Source organism: Schistocerca nitens, chromosome 2 (genome assembly GCF_023898315.1).
Source record: "Schistocerca nitens isolate TAMUIC-IGC-003100 chromosome 2, iqSchNite1.1, whole genome shotgun sequence".
Taxonomy (NCBI): domain Eukaryota; kingdom Metazoa; phylum Arthropoda; class Insecta; order Orthoptera; family Acrididae; genus Schistocerca; species Schistocerca nitens.
The window spans coordinates 158,678,282-158,696,759 of record NC_064615.1 but is presented as its reverse complement, the minus strand read 5'-3'; the positions used below and the strand labels follow the sequence as shown (position 1 = coordinate 158,696,759).

General features: G+C 36.0%; 1 protein-coding gene across 1 annotated transcript in view; it reads left to right on the top strand.

Annotated features, from left to right (window-relative positions):
* The window catches only part of LOC126235850 (protein phosphatase 1 regulatory subunit 7), a 75,856-nt gene extending 58,790 nt beyond the window's left edge, over positions 1-17,066 (top strand). The window contains exons 7-9 of the mRNA XM_049944716.1: positions 377-568; positions 11,040-11,205; positions 12,623-17,066. Of these exons, the coding sequence (XP_049800673.1) occupies positions 377-568; positions 11,040-11,205; positions 12,623-12,690 (426 nt within the window). The 3' untranslated portion in view covers positions 12,691-17,066. The remainder of the gene's footprint in view (positions 1-376; positions 569-11,039; positions 11,206-12,622) is intronic.
* The last annotated feature ends 1,412 nt before the right edge of the window (positions 17,067-18,478 follow it).

Here is an 18,478-nt window from a genome sequence, read left to right as displayed (position 1 = left end):
GACGTCTGCTGGGTCACTCATGGTTCGCATATCAAATGTTTGTAAAAAAAAAAAAAAAAAAAAAAAAAAAAAAACTTTCAGAGTTTCTCTTCAAAATGCAATATGTATGACATCTGTACAATGTTTAGTTCTTGTGTAATAAATAATTGAAAGTGTTTCCGGACTTTATGTACACCCTGTACTTTTGTGATCTTGGATTTAGAAAGTTATTAGCAAGTAAAACATATTGCTCCTTCTGTCTTCTCAAAATGAGACAATTCAATCAAAGTGTCAAAAGATATTGTAAGTGAAAGATTTTATTGAGTCAATAATATTGTCACACTATTTCTTCTTCAGGAATCTGATCTTTGTGTTCTTCTTTTTATATATGTTCTAGAGTAATCGTATTACTAAAATTGAGAATTTGGAAGAACTTACAGCTTTGGATCAGTTGTATTTGTCAGAGAATGGTATCTCTGTGATGGAGGGTCTTGAGCACAACAAGCAACTTTCAACCTTAGATGTAGGAAGTAACAAAATACAACGCATCAGCAATACAGAGCACTTGGAAAGGCTCGAAGAGTTTTGGGTAAGTTGGTTCTCTTTCCTTACAGGGAGATTTAGTTACAAGTTTAGTTTTTGTCTTACATAAGATACAGCGTGCCCCAAGAGGAATTGTCAATTTTTAGGAATAGAACAGAAACAGTCATTCAAAGCTAAGTAGTCCAGTAAACATGGGCACTAAAATGCATACCTCAAGAACTACGAGCGCTTCTTCAGCTTTGATACTGTGAAATAAATCTCTTCTACTGCAAGCTCTTTGGTGTCATATTTTGGGAGGAGGTAATGTGGACCAAAACTAGAAAAAATTGTCTAGAAAATGTGGGCTGTAATATGCAATACTTTATGAGCTATGAGGACGTGTTCAATAGAAGGGATTTGTTTCGCAGTATCAGAGATGAAGGAACTACTCATAGAGGACGCATTGCAGAGCCGACTAGACTTTTTTCATGCAAATGATTGTTCTTGTTGTAATCCTGAATACCCACCATTCCTCCTGGGACTGTGTATATAAATTACTTGTGTTGGACCTCAGATTGTGGATCAAAAACTGTTATTTTATTATAGCTGGGAGGAGGAGGAGGAGAAGTCAAGATTTGTTCATATCAGAAGTACTTGCATTTTTAAAAGTTCTCAGATAGGTATCTGGCTTTTGTTGCTCAATAATATGGAAAATTGGATAGTGGTGGGAACTTGTTATACAAAATACAATTTTGCATTGAAAGGTGAATTTTTAGAAAATACATAGGCATGATAACAACCTTACACAATTTTACTGAAAATTGTTTCACTAACTGTAAAATATGTTTCTGACAACTACAAGAGAACAAAATATTATGAAAACAAGTACTGACAAAAAATTGATACTAATTATTGATACAATTCTAAAGTTAAGTTTTCATAAATTCCGTAACCATTATTACAACAGAATAAATCATAAGGTTAATTTCACTGGAAATTGTATCAATAAAATTGTATTCTTGAAATCAGCATTATCTGCAATAGGACCACCTATAAATTACATTACACAGAGCTAAGTGGTGCAGTGGTTAGCACTCAGGATTCACATTTACAAAAATTAGAGTTCAGATCATCATGTAGCCATCCGTACTAGGTTTCACCACATTTAACGGACTATAAGGTGCACTTTTTTCTTCAAAACATTGGCTCCAAAATTCAGGTGCATCTTGTACTTGAAATTAATATAAAAATGTCCAGTGTTTGATTTAAAATTCCTGCCAGTCCTAAAAATGGTCATATATTCGATTCTGTGGTAAACCTATCTCTGTCTGCAACTTTGATTTCAACTGGCTGCAGCAGCGTACCAATATGATGAACATGAGTTGTGGGGATTCACAAACCTGCTAACACTGTCACCCTCCTGCCCTTCCATCATAAAACCCAGAACACTGCCTAGCCTATGATGAGTCATTGCAGTCTTTGGTGCCAGTGAACTTGAATGGAAAGTGATTTTTGTTATCAGTAACAGTACAATATTTTTGTTAGTAATTAGTTTTGTAATGGAAAAAATAAAAGGTATTCGTGTGGTGCAGGTTATAAATTGAAAGTAATATAGCATATGCAGAAGAATAAGGAAACAGAGCAGCATTTCAGCCCTCCAGCAACAGAAAAAAATCATTTGCATTTGGTGGCCTAGTAAAGAAGAACAGAAAAAATTGTAGAAGAATAAATGTGCAAATAGAGGACTGAATGCAAAATAGCCAAAACTGGAAGATGATCTATTGAAAGAGATACAAGGACACTGTCAAAATGGCATTGGAATTAGTATTAAAATGATTCAAATACATACTCATAAGCTAGCTGTACAGTGGAGATTAACAGACGCCAAGGGGGAGTTGATTGGTGCTACAGGGCTATGAAGCATCATGGACTTAGCATGTGAACCAAAACAAAAATACCTCCTAAAATGCAATGAAAGTATGAAGAGAAAATATTATGTTTCCATTGCTTTATTATTCATCTTCGAAAGAAAACCAGTGTATAACTAAGCCAAATAGCGAATATGGACAAAACTCCTCTGACATATGATGTACTGAGTAACAGAACTTTTACCATGAAAGATGCTACAACTGTACCTATGAAAACAAATGGACATGAAAAAATACACTAAGCTGTTGTCCCTGTATGTTGTGCTGATGGTACCAGACTTAATCCAGACCAAGTGAGGTGGCACAGTGGTTAGCACACTGATCTCACATTCAGGAGTACAACTGTTCAAACATTTGTCCGGCCATCCTGATTTAGATTTTCCATGATTTCCCTAAATCACTTCAGGCAAATGCCGAGAAGATACCTTTGAAAGGACACAGCCGACTTCCTTCCCCATCCTTCCCTAATCCGATGGGACTGATGACCTCGTTGTTTGGTCCTCTCCCCCCAGAATCAACCAACCAACCAACTTAATCCAGTAATCATTTTCAAGTACAAAACAATGCCAGTACCTTCTGAAATACTGCCAGTTGTTGTTGTTGTTGTTGTTCATGACAAGGTTTGGATGGACAAGGCTGGTATTAAATTATGGATTAACTGAGTGTAGGAGAGAAGGAAAGGTGCTTTATTGAAGAAGAGTTCTCTTTTTGTGCCTATCAGTTTAGTAATCATTTGCAATATTCTGTGAAAGAGAAATTGGGACAGGAAAGTACAGAGACTGCTGTTATTCTGGAACACTTATTTAACAATTGCAATTGATTGATATCTTGATAGATAAACCATATACAGTGTATATGAGAGAGGAATGGAACAAATGGATGATGAATGAAACCCAACATTCACACCGAAGGGAGATTTAAAATGACCCACAGTCAAACAAGTGTGTCAGTGGATATAACAATTATGGTCTAGAGTGAGAGAAGACATTGTTGTTAAATCTTGCAAGAGGGGTTGCATAAGTAATGCTCCCGATGGCAGTGAAGACCATCTTAAGCAGGAAGAGGACAACAATGACGACAAAGAGGAATAAAAAGAAGAAGGAAGTTCAAGTGAAGATTTCAGGAATTTTAAAGGTGAGTTTGGTTTTATAAATGAAGATTTTATTAGTCTGGCTTTGCAATCTAATAATGAAAGTGGGTGAAAATGTTATTTAAAAAAAAAAATGCTTAAAAATTAAGGTGTCTCTCATAGTCCGTGAAGTTCAGTAGATGTTTGTTCTAAATCAATTAAGATGAATGCTGGGATGATTCTTTTGAAAAGATCTTTGTCAGTGTTTGTCTCCATACTGGCTCTAACTGAACTCTTGCTCCATCACTAGGGACTTCACTAGCGACATTATGTCAAACCCTAATAATCCTTCAATTTGTATAAATTACATCAGCGCTAAGAGGGCATAGCTGTTAATGTGACAGTACATGATGAGGGAAGGGATAGATTTGGTTAAAATACATCATCACAAATTCTTCTTAAAAATATTATGTTAAATCTGAGTCTCCCTTGCTATATACAACAAATGTGGCACCTTTCTCAGTGGTAGAAACAACAGTCACAAATCAGGGAAAGTGTGCACCTCACAAAGGCCTGCTCTCTATGAAAGTGTGCACCCAACAGTGCTTGTTTACATCAAGCATGCAAAACTGATCTGTTACCTGTTATCTTTCATCTCGTTAGGATTTGGTTTGGAATATGCAGTATTTGGCTATGTGTGTGTACTGTTTGTATGTGAACATAGGCTAATGCGGGATGCTTCAGAAAGAATGACCCTACTTCATTGCTTTGGCACTCGTTGCAGGAGAATAAAACTTATATTGGTTAAACACTCATGACTAGGGTTTCAAATGAGTGCCATTTGATGGTTTAAGTTCTGTGTATGTATTTCGGGTCTAAAGCAACTTCTTATGGCTCTTTATTTTTAATTTTGTTTTTGTTTTTTAGGAAACATTTTTATAAGAAAATCCATTGTCAAAATGTTCTGTTACTGTCTTTTTTCCTGAATTCGTGCATTTTTTAATGTATATTGTAGTCATAAAATTTTGTATTATTAAATTTCACTTGAGTGCTGCATTTGCATATGAAATCAAAGGAATCACAATGTGTTAAACTGCATTTGAGTGTGGTATTTGCAAATTATGTTATAGGATTAAGAGTGCTGGCCACAAGAATGTTAACAACTTGTTCATAAACATGTATTTTTAATAACAATATGCCTTTTGACCACAGTTACTCAAATACAATTTACAAATTATTCTTACTCATGAAAGAGGAAATAATAATTTGCCTATTAGCAATTACAACATTATCAGGGTCAGTACCAGGGTGTTAAAATTGTGGTTGCTATGAGACAAACGGAATTGGCAGGTGGATTTATAGATGAGAACTGTATTCATTTTATCAGTTGGTGATCAGGCTGCTAGTGTCGCAGTGGAAGACATGCTGCAGGTCGCCTGACATCATCTCTTGGCAGCGTGAAGGCAGGAGTACTGGGATTGGTTGGCCATATGTCCCAGCAGCGTGTATGTGAAATGTCTTCTTTCCATATCATCAGCAACTGTTCTTCTGAGGCAGTCTCTTTGCGTGCTCCAGAGCTATGTCTCTGGGCGTATCCATACACTAGATGGGTCGCTCAAATTGTTCTCCGGCCAATCAAATTATTGTTCAGCATCCTTATCACATGTTCTGTGTCACCCACAGTTCCCATGGCTGGACAACCATATGCAGACATAATTGTAGATGGAATTCCTTCACTGGCGAACTCCATGTCACCAATTAAGGATAGATACCCTATGTTCTGTACATTTGTCACCTCCGCCTGTGCTAAAATTTCCTTCCACTTCAGTGTGATCTTTCGCACATTTCCTTCTGCAGGAAAGCACATGCAAGTGCCAAAAAGACATTCACAGCAAGTATTATTTCCCTTAGCAAACTGCATATTGTCATTTCACATTAGCATCTGATAAAAACATTCTGGTGTATGATAGCATGGGTGTCCCAGAAAGGGGGATGCTCTCTTCTGTTGGCCTGTTGGCACCAGCCTCTGTCTCCCACAGGGGAGGCCAGGGACTGGGACCAGGAATGGCAAGACCTCTGTTGTGAGATCGATTATAATATATTAAGAATAAAATGGATGAGTTAATTTATGGTAAGCTCCAAACTGGTTCTGTAATATTACTCAGGATCTGTCACCTTCTGCACCTTTCCCAAATAACGTACTGTGTATACAAAGGCTTGTAAAAGTATAAAATAGTCGGTGTGTGAAAATTAGAATGCAGCAAAGCAAGCACTGTATGCTTTGACCCACATTTGGTTGTACTAGTAAGAACTCTGTTCTTGGATATATATTCAATTTCTTTTGGATCTTGAGGACTGAATTCTGCCGTTTGTTGATCAGGATACGCTGTTATACATATTTTAATAACTGAATAAGTAATAATGAGGAACAAAAGTTTTGAAGGATATTCCCATGTGATATTAAGCTGTGAACAATGTTGCAACTTTCAAGTGGAAACCAGAGATCTAGATTAAATACTTGACAGAAACAGATTATGTTTGATCTTTCCTGTATAGCATTTTCCCCATTATTTTTTGGTTCCTTCCTTTGTGCTGTAATGATAAACTGTTTAATGGTATAGAAACATATTTCTATATCTCTGTTATGTTGAATGATTTCCAGAGAGATGAAAGCTCAGTAACCTAGTGTACAAAATACCTCACTTCCCATGAAAAGTTACTTTGCTTCCATTTCTCATATTTCTTGAGGCTCCTCCCCCTCCTCCCCCTCCCCCTCCCCCTCCCCCTCCTCCTCCTCCTCCTCCTCCTCCTCCTCCTCTTAGCACTACCACTACTCCTACTACTACTACCTATTCTTTCTTTCATTTGTGATTATTTTAGTGTTTGTTAAAGGGAAGCCTGTTATTAGTCTTACTATTTATTATACAGTAGATTACACTGACAGGGTGTATACACTCCAGGACAACCGGGAAATCCAGGAAAACCCAGTAATTTTTTATCTGGGAAAATACTGGGAATTGCGGAAATTTTTCATTGTTTTAGTCTTCAGTAAAATTTTTGTAGTTTTAGCTGGTAAGAACTGATAGTCTAATAAAGAATTTTACTGTATCCCGCTACTGCAGAATAATACTTCAGCTATAAAACATAAATGGGGGAATAAAACCAAAATAAAACTTAAGTTGCAAAGGAATTGCGCCATTTACAACAACAAAACACAGTGCACACACACACGCACCTGCCAAAAGCAAAATATATCAAAGGGTTTAGGGCGGAGACAGTTGAATACTTCCTAACAGCAAACTGCTTCCGATGAGCGTGATGTCACAACTATTTACATTAAGTTCATTTTGAGCAGTTGCCAGCGGGCTTATACACATGCGCAGTTGAGTTTCATGTGAGCAGTACCTTCTCCTGCTTCTCGGTAGCAAGATGCAGTTATGCTACCCAGAAAAATTTATCTGACATGCCCAAGCTGCCAGATTGGTGCCTGCACAGAGCAGTCTGGGTTGTAGTGGGGAGAGGGGTAGTGTCCCATGTCTACTTTTAGTGATTTTGCTGCTTCCCCTTTGTTTACAGTTCACACACCAAATGAAAATAAAACGGATTTCTGTGGCCAGGAGCTATCAAGTGAATTAAAATACATTCCCGTAATTACGGAAGGCTAAAATATGTTATTAGTTTCAGTTATCTGATTTTATTTTATTTCCACATTTTTGGCAGTCAAGCATTAATTGCCTTGCACAACAGTGAAGTTATTTGTGTCGGTTTGCTAAATAAATGTGGCTTTTATTAATCTTTTCCACAGATGCAGTCAGTTTATGAGAAACGTAAGTGTTTCATTCCACACTATTGGCTAGTTTCAACTCTTAACTGAATTTCAAGTGCACATTTTTATCTTCTGGCACGTGTGGCATTATGCCATATTAAGAACCAAACGTGAGACAATACAGTACTGATACTCCAAAAAATTTTGCATCTCAAAAAGCACACTAAAAGCTTAATATCAGGTTCGACCTTCATCACTGTGAATCTGGACATTTGAATGTGCCCTTTAAGCTGAATTATGCAGTTTAGTATGGTATACAAAATTCCTATGCTCGTGGAGTATCCTGTCATATCCTATTTCTTTTATGACTTTGTGTAAGATCTCCTAATGCTACATGTGTTACGAACATATGGGTCACAGGAAAATATTGCGAATGGTTCTTCAAAAAGCATTATTTTCAAAGGAAATTTCATTTCACACAAGATGACTTACGTCATGTATGAGAATGTGCAATAAATTTCTTAAATCAGAGAGTTTGACTCTCACTTCAAACTTAACACTTCGAGTACCAGCCACTTAGAATACTTTCAAGCCCAGAAGACAAGACATTAATGTTGAAGGTTGAATAACACTTAGGCGGTTTGTTGTTCTACTTATTTTTATTTGTATGAACTAGTTTTCGGCTTATTAGGCCATCTTCAGATAACTACTGGCTATTGTTTACAAGGAGCTTGTGTTCTTATGAACCAAACATTCTGGACTAAGATACAATGCACTTACATACGATCTTTAGTTGTGGTATTGTCTTTGGAATTGTCAAATGGGTCTTTTGACGAGCCGGGCCATATCAACAAGGCTGACAACATGAACACAGCTGGAGATTAAATACGAGGTGCATTCAAGTTCTAAGGCCTCCAATTTTTTTTGTAATTAACTACTCACCCGAAATCGATGAAACTGGCGTTACTTCTCGACGTAATCGCCCTGCAGACGTACACATTTTTCACAACGCTGACACCATGATTCCATGGCAGCGGCGAAGGCTTCTTTAGGAGTCTGTTTTGACCACTGGAAAATCACTGAGGCAATAGCAGCACGGCTGGTGAATGTGTGGCCACGGAGAGTGTCATTCATTGTTGGAAAAAGCCAAAAGTCACTAGGAGCCAGGTCAGGTGATTAGGGAGCATGAGGAATCACTTCAAAGTTGTTATCACGAAGAAACTGTTGCGTAACGTTAGCTCGATGTGCGGGTGCGTTGTCTTGGTGAAACAGCAGACGCGCAGCCCTTCCCGGATGTTTTTGTTGCAGTGCAGGAAGGAATTTGTTCTTCAAAACATTTTCGTAGGATGCACCTGATACCGTAGTGCCCTTTGGAACGCAATGGGTAAGGATTACGCCCTCGCTGTCCCAGAACACGGACACCATCATTTTTTCAGCACTGGCGGTTACCCGAAATTTTTTTGGTGGCGGTGAATCTGTGTGCTGCCATTGAGCTGACTGGCGCTTTGTTTCTGGATTGAAAAATGGCATCCACGTCTCATCCATTGTCACAACCGAAGAAAAGAAAGTCCCATTCATGCTGCCGTTGCGCGTCAACATTGCTTGGCAACATGCCACACGGGCAGCCGTGTGGTCGTCCGTCAGCATTCATGGCACCCACCTGGATGACACTTTTCGCATTTTCAGGCCGTCATGCAGGATTGTGTGCACAGAACCCACAGAAATGCCAACTCTGGAGGCGATCTGTTCAACAGTCATTCGGCGATCCCCCAAAACAGTTTTCTCCACTTTCTCGATCATGTCGTCAGACCGGCTTGTGCGAGCCCGAGGTTGTTTCGGTTTGTTGTCACACGATGTTCTGCCTTGATTAAACTGTCCCACCCACGAATGCACTTTCGACACATCCATAACTCCATCACCACATGTCTCCTTCAACTGTCGATGAATTTCAATTGGTTTCACACCACGCAAATTCAGAAAACGAATGATTGCACGCTGTTCAAGTAAGGAAAACGTCGCCATTTTAAGTATTTAAAACAGTTCTCATTCTCGCCGCTGGCGGTAAAATTCCATCTGCCGTATGGTGCTGCCATCTCTGGGACGTATTGACAATGAACGCGGCTCATTTTAAAACAATGCGCATGTTTCTATCTCTTTCCAGTCCGGAGAAAAAAAATCAGAGGCCTTAGAACTTGAATGCACCTCGTAAATCAGGCTCCACCTTTGTTGAACATGTGCTCAAAGAAGGACACAAATATCTAACACACACAGAAGTGCTACATATAGACAACAAAGGCAGAAAACTCAGCCGACTAGAAGCACTTGAAATTAACAAACACTTAGCCCTAAATCCCCAGCTGGTTCTAAATGACCAATTGCAACTGAGCACATCACCACTCTTAAACTTTACACAATAAAGTAAACCTGCTACTAACCACAAAGTGTCCCAATAGCAAACAAATTCACACCCCAATTTAATGTAATATCCCTTATTTGTTTACATTCCTAACTGTAACTCAAGTGTAACAATGTAATATTTTGGTATATATTAATGCACAATTTTTCTAATAACAAAATGTAACCCCCAAAGAAAACATCGCTGTTGTACACCCAACAATTAGTGTCCAGTGCAACTGTTCACAACAAATGCCAAAAAATTGTAATTTTGTAATAATGTGTATTCTAAATAATTCTAATCGTTGTCATACATGGTGCTGACAAAACATAAAATGTGATTTATTAAGTTAAAGAACAGTTTTACAGAACAAAAAGTCAAAAGACCCATTTGACAATTCCAAAGACAATACCACAACTAAAGATTGTATGTAAGTGCATTGTATCTTAGTCCAGAATGTTTGGTTCGTAAGAACACAAGCTCCTTGTAAACAATAGCCAGTAGTTATCTGAAGATGGCCTAATAAGCCGAAAACTAGTTCATACAAATAAAAATCAGTAGAACAACAAACCGCCTAAGTGTTATTCAACCCTCAATATGGAATTGTTCTATCAAGAAGCGACAGAAGAATGCATAAATAAGAGACATTAATGTCATTGTTTAAAATTTTAATGGCACATTTGTGTGATGTATCTCAAAGTGTAACACACGCTAAAAAGACCAATATTGTATGTGAAACCTTAGCTTTTCATGTAGTTACACTATGTACATTAATTTAAACCATTAATTTTTCCTCTATATGTATTCACTCAACATAACAGTGATGTTGCTAATGGCTGACTACATCATGTGTGCTATGCTCTGAATGTCTGCTGTCATCGGCTGGTGAGATCACGTGACATGAGCTATGATTGGCTTACAAAAGTGCATTGCAATCTCTGTTTCAATGCTTCGGAAACTCAAGTGCTGTGTTCGGTGGAATTTGAATTTATAATTTCCTAATACGAAAATATGCACCGTACGTGTCGCTGCACATCAAAGATCTTTCCAAAACATGTTTCTTTCTTCTTTTTTTGTTTTTTCCTCCCTTACCGTGTTTCATTTACTGAAGTGCTGGGAAGTTCTACAGTGGTGTATAAGAATTGATTTTTTACAGTTCTGAGGGAAAGTACACTGTCTCTTATCACGGAAAAAGTGTATTTTCACCTTGGAAGAAATGTATTTTGATGAGGGAAAAAGTGCATTTTTAACTGGGAGATCTGAGATTTTTTCCCCCTCCCCTTTGTCCGCATGTGCTTTCTGACTCATGATTTTCCATTGTTACAATGATATTTCTCTTTTCTATGATTCATTGTTTATATGTGTGATTTTCTTTTGTAGATGAATGACAATCTAGTTGATGATTGGTCTAACGTTGAAGTGTTGACGCGCAACAGACGATTGGTCACCGTTTATTTAGAACGCAATCCTGTGTCGAAAGACGTCAACTACAGGAGAAAACTTAAATTAATGCTTCCCTGGATTTCGCAGATTGATGCCACACTATGTAGGTGAAGCGAGGAAATCATTATTGCTATGAAAATTTTACCTACATTTAAATGGGTGTAAATGTTACGGTGAATACCATTGTATGCATAATATGTAACATTTTTCTACTAACGTAATCATTGCTACAAATATTTTAACAGAAATATAGTTACTGTGACTATATTGAATTATTCACGTTGTTGTCATAGTTTCATTTCTTGTGCTTTGCTTTATTTGTAAGAAGCTTGTTATTATAGAAGTCTAACTCTGATTTGTAATTTAGAATCTTACTTTTTATATCTGTTGTATATGTTATTGAAATAATGTAGCATGGTTCTATTTGTCCTTTGACTATCAATGTCTTATAATTGATGTTAATTTCAAAATCATTGTGTCCAAATGTTTTTCATCTACGTGGTTTCTGTAGTCATTGTTTCTAATTGTGGTTTCATGGGCTCTTTTGTCATTTCAAAAAATGCATTGTATATATTGCACAGCTGATAATATGGTCAATAAGGTTTGCATGGCATTGTGTGCTTGTGCTTTTCAAAATAACAATCTTGTGCAGAAAGTACAGTGTAACTGAAGCATGAGACAATGAATGTTGAACTTGTAACTGCAGTTTATAATTAGTTTAAAATTTTGAAAAAGTATGTTGTAGTACCTTTAATGTTCCACCCTTATACTTGTATTTTGCATATATCATTTGGATCTCAACCCGTAATTTTAATCTGTTATTACTTGTGTTGTTGTTACTACTACTACTACTACTAATAATAATAATAATGATGATAATACTACTACTGCTACTAATAATAATAATACTATTATTATTACTATTATATATAATACTGTGACATCATTTCTTTGCCTTCAAATATGTGCTTATCACATTTGTCATTCCCATATTGGTTCCCAGTATTTTGATGGAGCCTACCGGCCATTGGCTGTCTTTGATTTGACATGTGAATTAGAAAAATATTATTGAGTTGCTGCCCTGCCTCATTCTGAGAGTGTTTTGCTAACAGACATAGCTGTGAGAAGTTTCTTTTTGAAGAATTACATCATTTAAAGTGGTTTCATTATGTTGTTATGATGTAGAATGTATTTGCATTTTTGTAGGTTTTATGCCCCTTAACTTTGCACTTGCCATTTACAAAAGTCTGTCAAAAACTGATTTTGTTGGAAATGTTGTTCCTCTAAAAACAGGGGGGGGGGGGGGGGCAGTTATTAGTCTGAAAGTTTGATAAATCAATTTACTTTGTCTGAACAACATTTAGTGTAATGTGGTCTTGGAGTCTTCTTAGAGTAATAATTATCTTCCTTATAAAGCGGCCAACTGCTATATTTTTATTGTAAAAATTGTTGAAGGAGTAAAAATGAAAGTTCTTGATCTGTGTCCTGAATGTATATCATGCCTGTATTAAATTTTACAGGTGTGTCGCCCACACATGGGGGAATGTTTTTGGCTGGTGATCACACACTTGGCTTCAGGTGTTCATAAGTTATCTCTTCATAAGACTGGAACAGTGGACGGGCTGAAGACAGACTGTACAACAGTGTGGTTTGCACAGTTTTAGAAATTGTAATTTCAGCAATTAGCATTACTTTGTTAAATTATTTTCATAGTGATGCACGACATTTAATGTAGTATGCAATCAAAATCACAATGAGAACCACCTTCATGAAACAGTAATGCTGTTGAAATGTAACTAGAACTTGTAACCACACTGAAGAGGGTACTTTTCTCATCCTGTGATGACCTTTGTCACGATGGATTTCTCTGGTTGGTTTCCCTCACATTATATCATGTCCAGATCAATGAAATTCATGTTGTAAAGAAATAAAGAGAGTGTTACGGCAAGAAGAACTGGTTACTGTTACTGCCATTTGTATTAAGATTTTAAAATCCAGATTTTAATAAACTGCCTTTGATCATAGAGAGAAGTTTGCTGGGTTACGGAGAAGCGTGCTGGGCTATGAGACTGTGTATGCTCTTTACATGACTCATAGGCAGGGCACCCTAGTGACTTGTGGTTGTTGTGACATAATGTGCCATATTTATGAATTCTGAACAATGCTGCTACGGAAAGGACAGATGTTAATGAGCTAAAAGAGTTTATGCTTGCATTAGAATAGAACCAAAGATAATGTATAATATTTTCAAAATCTTTCATATACCGCATATTTCAGAAGAAAGTGCTTCCAAATATAATGGCCAAACAGAAAGTAAATGGTGAGGGTATTGTAACTGGATTCTTGTTCATAAGCTGTTCCATAATATTTTCATTTGAGATATTATTAAAACAAATAACAGAAGAGTAAAAATGAATTAATGTTTGTGTAAATAAGTGATATTGTCATGTTCAGATTAATGGGAATGGTCAGGTCATCAGTTTGCAGCTTTAAAATATTAATATGCCGATGATAATATTCAGGTGAATTTGCCTTTACTCTCTCTCTAATGTTTATTAGAAGAAGGAGTGGGTAATTAGTGATTCATTCCATAGGCAGTAACATGGAAGAGTATGTTGTGCCAAAAATATGTTTGAGACTGCTTTTGAGTCAACTATAAAACAAATTATTTCATGAATCCTATCATGATAACTGTTGGACAGATATTCTTCTTGTTTGTTCTACATTGCAATTGGATATTTATTGACAGCTGTGGCAATTTGTAAACAATGTCAGTGTTCTAAAAGAAAACTTTATTCTAGCCTTCATTGTCTGCAAATGACCCTGAGTGAGGATACACTGAAGCTATTTGTAAAGCACTGTTATAAAACAATTACTGTTGAAATTTTGGCTCACAGCTTATTATGTTTTAACATGTTACGAGAACACTGTACCCGATATTTGCATTCATTCTGACGTAGACAGTCAGAACAGTGGATAGGATCTTTACCCTCTATAGAAAGTTGGAAGCTTGATACTATCTGCAGAGTCATATTTGGGACCAGATTTATAAACACTAACTGTTTAGATTACCTGAAAACCATTAGTGGAAAGTATAAAATCTCTCTCTCTCTCTCTCTCTCTCTCTCTCTCTCTCTCACACACACACACACACACACACTGACAGACAGAGAGAGAGAGAGTTGGGGGGGGGGGGGGGTCAAGAAATTGGCTGCATGTGACTTCTCAGTTTATCAAGATCACAGTTATAACGTGATTAATAAATTGCCAAATGTCACATTTGGGAATGTTAGTCTGATTTTTGTAAGAAAACAAAAGTATTCTAATCAGTTTTTCGGTCAGTATTTTTATTGCGTCTGGAATATTATTGCCAGGACTTGAGAAATGTAATCAGGGGGCTTCTACGAATGAATGCTGTAACGGGTGACTAGAATGAGTAAATGACAAAAATTATACAGTTTGAATAACAGTGCAAATTATTTGATAAATGAGGCTATTCACATTTCAAATGTAAATTTATATTGCTTTTATGTTTTATGCACTTTGTTTGCATCATTGAATATTAGTGTCTTCTGCTCTCATGGCTTTTCTCATAAATGTTGCCAACAGTAGTCAACATATTCTGGTGAATACTGTCATAAAATATGTTAATGCTTCAAAAAATGCTTACAGCTACAAGTCAGTCTCAGCTATCCAATTGGTCTCTGATTTTCTTGCAGACATTAAGTGAATTACATGATATCAGTCAAGTCATTTAGTAATTTTTAATTTTCATTTATGTAACACCATATTTGAGTCCCATTACTGTAAGAGAAAGTTAATTTCTCCTCCACTGTGTCAGTGTATGTTTCAGGAAATGCAAATAATGTGTAATAGTACAAAAGACAACAGCTTTGAATAATGAAACTATTGGAGATCTTATTGCAACTCTTCTGATTTAGATCACAATTTTTGCTGAATGGTCAATGCTGTATGTACCAAAAGTTGTAGCACAAGTTTTTATTGGCAAGCAAATTGTTCTGTATCCAAAATAATTCATGGTACAAACTTTATCACATATGATAGCACAACATCCGTACTATAATTTATACTGATTAATTTTCAAGTTTTGTGAGCTCTTCTGAATAATATGCATTTAGTCAGAACTTTTCTAAATGGAATTTCTAATTTGTATGAATTTTAATAAAGCAGTGACATTGGAGGGATTAGGTGGTAGATAACATCAGTTTTCTAACTGTGTAGAAATGTGAATTTAAATCTGCAAAAAGCCAGTTCATTGTTTGAAACTGAATTATGTAGTCTGATGCTTTTTGGCAGCTCCACAAGTCGTAAGAGTAGCCATGGGAATAAAAAAAAAAAATGGCCCATGGATGGAGGTCATGTCTCCAATCAACCTATGAAGTAATTGTGCATCACACAAAGTGGATTATTCTCATAGCTTGTGTGCAATTTGTAGATTACTTGGCTGTATCAAAATTGTCATTGTGAACATCTATGGAAGATGTAGTTAACTGTCATACCCTCAGGCAATGACATTTCCAACTGTTCATCTTATTTCAGTTAGATTTTAGTTTAAGAAATATTTGTAGGTGATTGTGTAGCTTGTTTTTAAAGTTACTGAAGTCTCTCCTTTTAAATGTAAAATCTAGTCACTTGTTACCACTGTTGTCTTTGTATTCTGAAATTTTAGTCACTGGAATAGCAAATGTGGTGATAATGAGTTTAACATATCAAAAGCATAGTTAGTATATATTTCAGGTAAAGCTAGATGAAACTGAACAGTTCTTACCAGCCTGTCATCTGGCCCTTAAGGCATTGGGATTTCAGGAAGTTTGTATTGGTCATTGATCGGAAAGAATCCTTAAGAATGATGAACAAATTACTGCGTAAGTAGATCATAATATTTGATATGAATTATGAAGTATGGCAACACAACAATTTCAATGTTTTCTGTGGTACATAGGTGGAAAGGATTATGGTAACTGATTTAATTTGAGAGTTTACTTATTCCTCCTAAGCAGATAATTACAGTTGATATACTTTTTTTTTGAGTATTGCAAATTTCTGTTATTTGTGCAAAGCTACCATACTCCTAATTATCTGTCTTTATTTATCAGTTTTTGCTTTGCCATGTATTCAGGAATTCATTTACATCCATGTTCTAGTACTCACATATTCACATATTTCTCATGGAATTCATATATGGTTTCAGTTCATGTATGTCCATATCATAGGACTCGCATATTGAGGCATTTTTTGTGGACGTCATATATATATATTATTCATTTACCAACTGGTACGTTTATAGCTGACCCAGAAAAAAACTACTACTTGTTGGCCATTTTTTGTTGTGTTCTTGCAGAGAAGTCTATGTTTCATTGAGTAATATGTTGGTAGCTCCAATGCTGCAAGTAATGGTTTAGACTTTTTTAAAGTTTTTTAAACAATATTATTTGAATATTGTTACTGATTTATTTTACTCGTGTATATTTTAAGTAATATGTGGGCCCTTCCTCTGTTATATCAGCAAATGACCAAAAGAGAATATCATTAAGTACTAGACAAATGTAGGAGAAACAAGAGATCAGGTCAGTTCTTCATTAGAGATGATAAATGAAATGTTGATTTCATTTCACAACAGAGATATCTGGACAATAGTTGTTTTACTTTGACACGTATTGTCTTTTGTCATGACAGCTGTGGAGCATCTATAACTATTATGTTTTTAACATATCTTATCCGCTTGTTATCTTTACAATGTCCAGTTTAAATGTTATAGAATGCAAATAATTTACTACAATTATCTGACATTATGAAATAGCCAAGAAAAGTGGAAATAAAAACCATTTATAGCACCCATCACAATAGTTTTTAACATGTAATACAACTGTTGTCACAGCTCAGTTCATTATTGTTCAATAACTGTATTTTATTACTCTAAAGTTGCACTGAATGTTACATTTATTTGTGAATGACTGTATTTAAATTTTGTGTCTCAGTTTGCATCAAATATAGTAATTATGTTTTCAACATATCCAATTTATATTTTCCTATGCTTTACAGATGTAAGATTTACAATTTGGTCAGTATTATCTCAGTAATGAATTCTGCAAACTCAGAAATTCAGACAGGGACTTTAATATGCACTCAGAAAATTATGTAACTGCAGTTGGGATTGCAAGGGATGGGAAAAACCAATTGCAATTCAGTAGCTATGTTAGAAAGTTGCTACAAAAGCAAAGAGGGGTTCATTACACATTAAAACAAAATAAAACCCTTACTAACAGAATCAAGCTGGTCAAATCTAAAACAAGTGTAGTGAATTTGAAATTAAAATTTTCCTAACTCGTCTGACCAAGAATCCTATGAACATTGGTATTATGTAAAGGCAGTAAGTAGATCGAAATCATCTGTTCAGTTGCTCAGTGACAATACTGGCACCGAAATTGAAGATGATGATAGAAAGAAGGGTGATACAATAAATTTGGTCTGTTGAAATGGCAGATATTGAGATAATTATTGTGGAATAAAAAATTGACTAAATTCTCCAATAATAAAAAGACCTCTGGACCAGATGAGATACTTGTGAGATTCTAGAAAGATTATGTAACAGAGCTTCCTCCCTTTCTGACGACAATCTTTTTTAAAGTTACTGGGGCAATAAAGCAGTTGAAAAAAAGTTAATGTCATTCCGATTTTCGAGAAAGATCATCAAGACTGCTCATAATTATAGACTTATATTGCTGATGTCAGTGATTTTTAGAGTCACAGAACACGTTTTACGCTTACACTTCGATTGTTTTGGATAATTAAGTTCTTCTCTATAAAAATCAATGTGCATTCTACAGACATAGGTTTTGTGAAGCTAACAAATTCAAAGTTGATGCTGAGTTCCTTGATTTCCAGAAGACATTGATGCAGTTTGACACCTTTGTTTAGTGAACAAAATATGAGTTTACTGATTATTGTAACAGGTTGTTTGGGATTGAATTCAGGACATGTTTGTAGATAGAACTCAGCATGTTCTCAACGGGACAATATAAAAATATGTTGTAATTTCTGGGGTACCCTAAGGAGGGTTGTAGGGTCATTATCATTTATAATTTATGTAAATGGCATAGTGGTTAACAATGGAAGCTTCATGAGGCTTTTTATGGGTGATGTTATTGTCAGTGTCAATGTTGCAGTGCCAGAAGTTTTGTGAACTGCAAGAAGACATGTAGAGGGTTGACAATGAATGTAGGGTCTGGGAGTTGACCCTGGATGTTGATAACTGAAAAGTGTTGTGTAAGTAGGTGATCAGATCCATTAATGGTAATATTATTGGTGAAAAAGCATTGGAAATCGTAATAATTACAAAATACCTAGAAGTAACT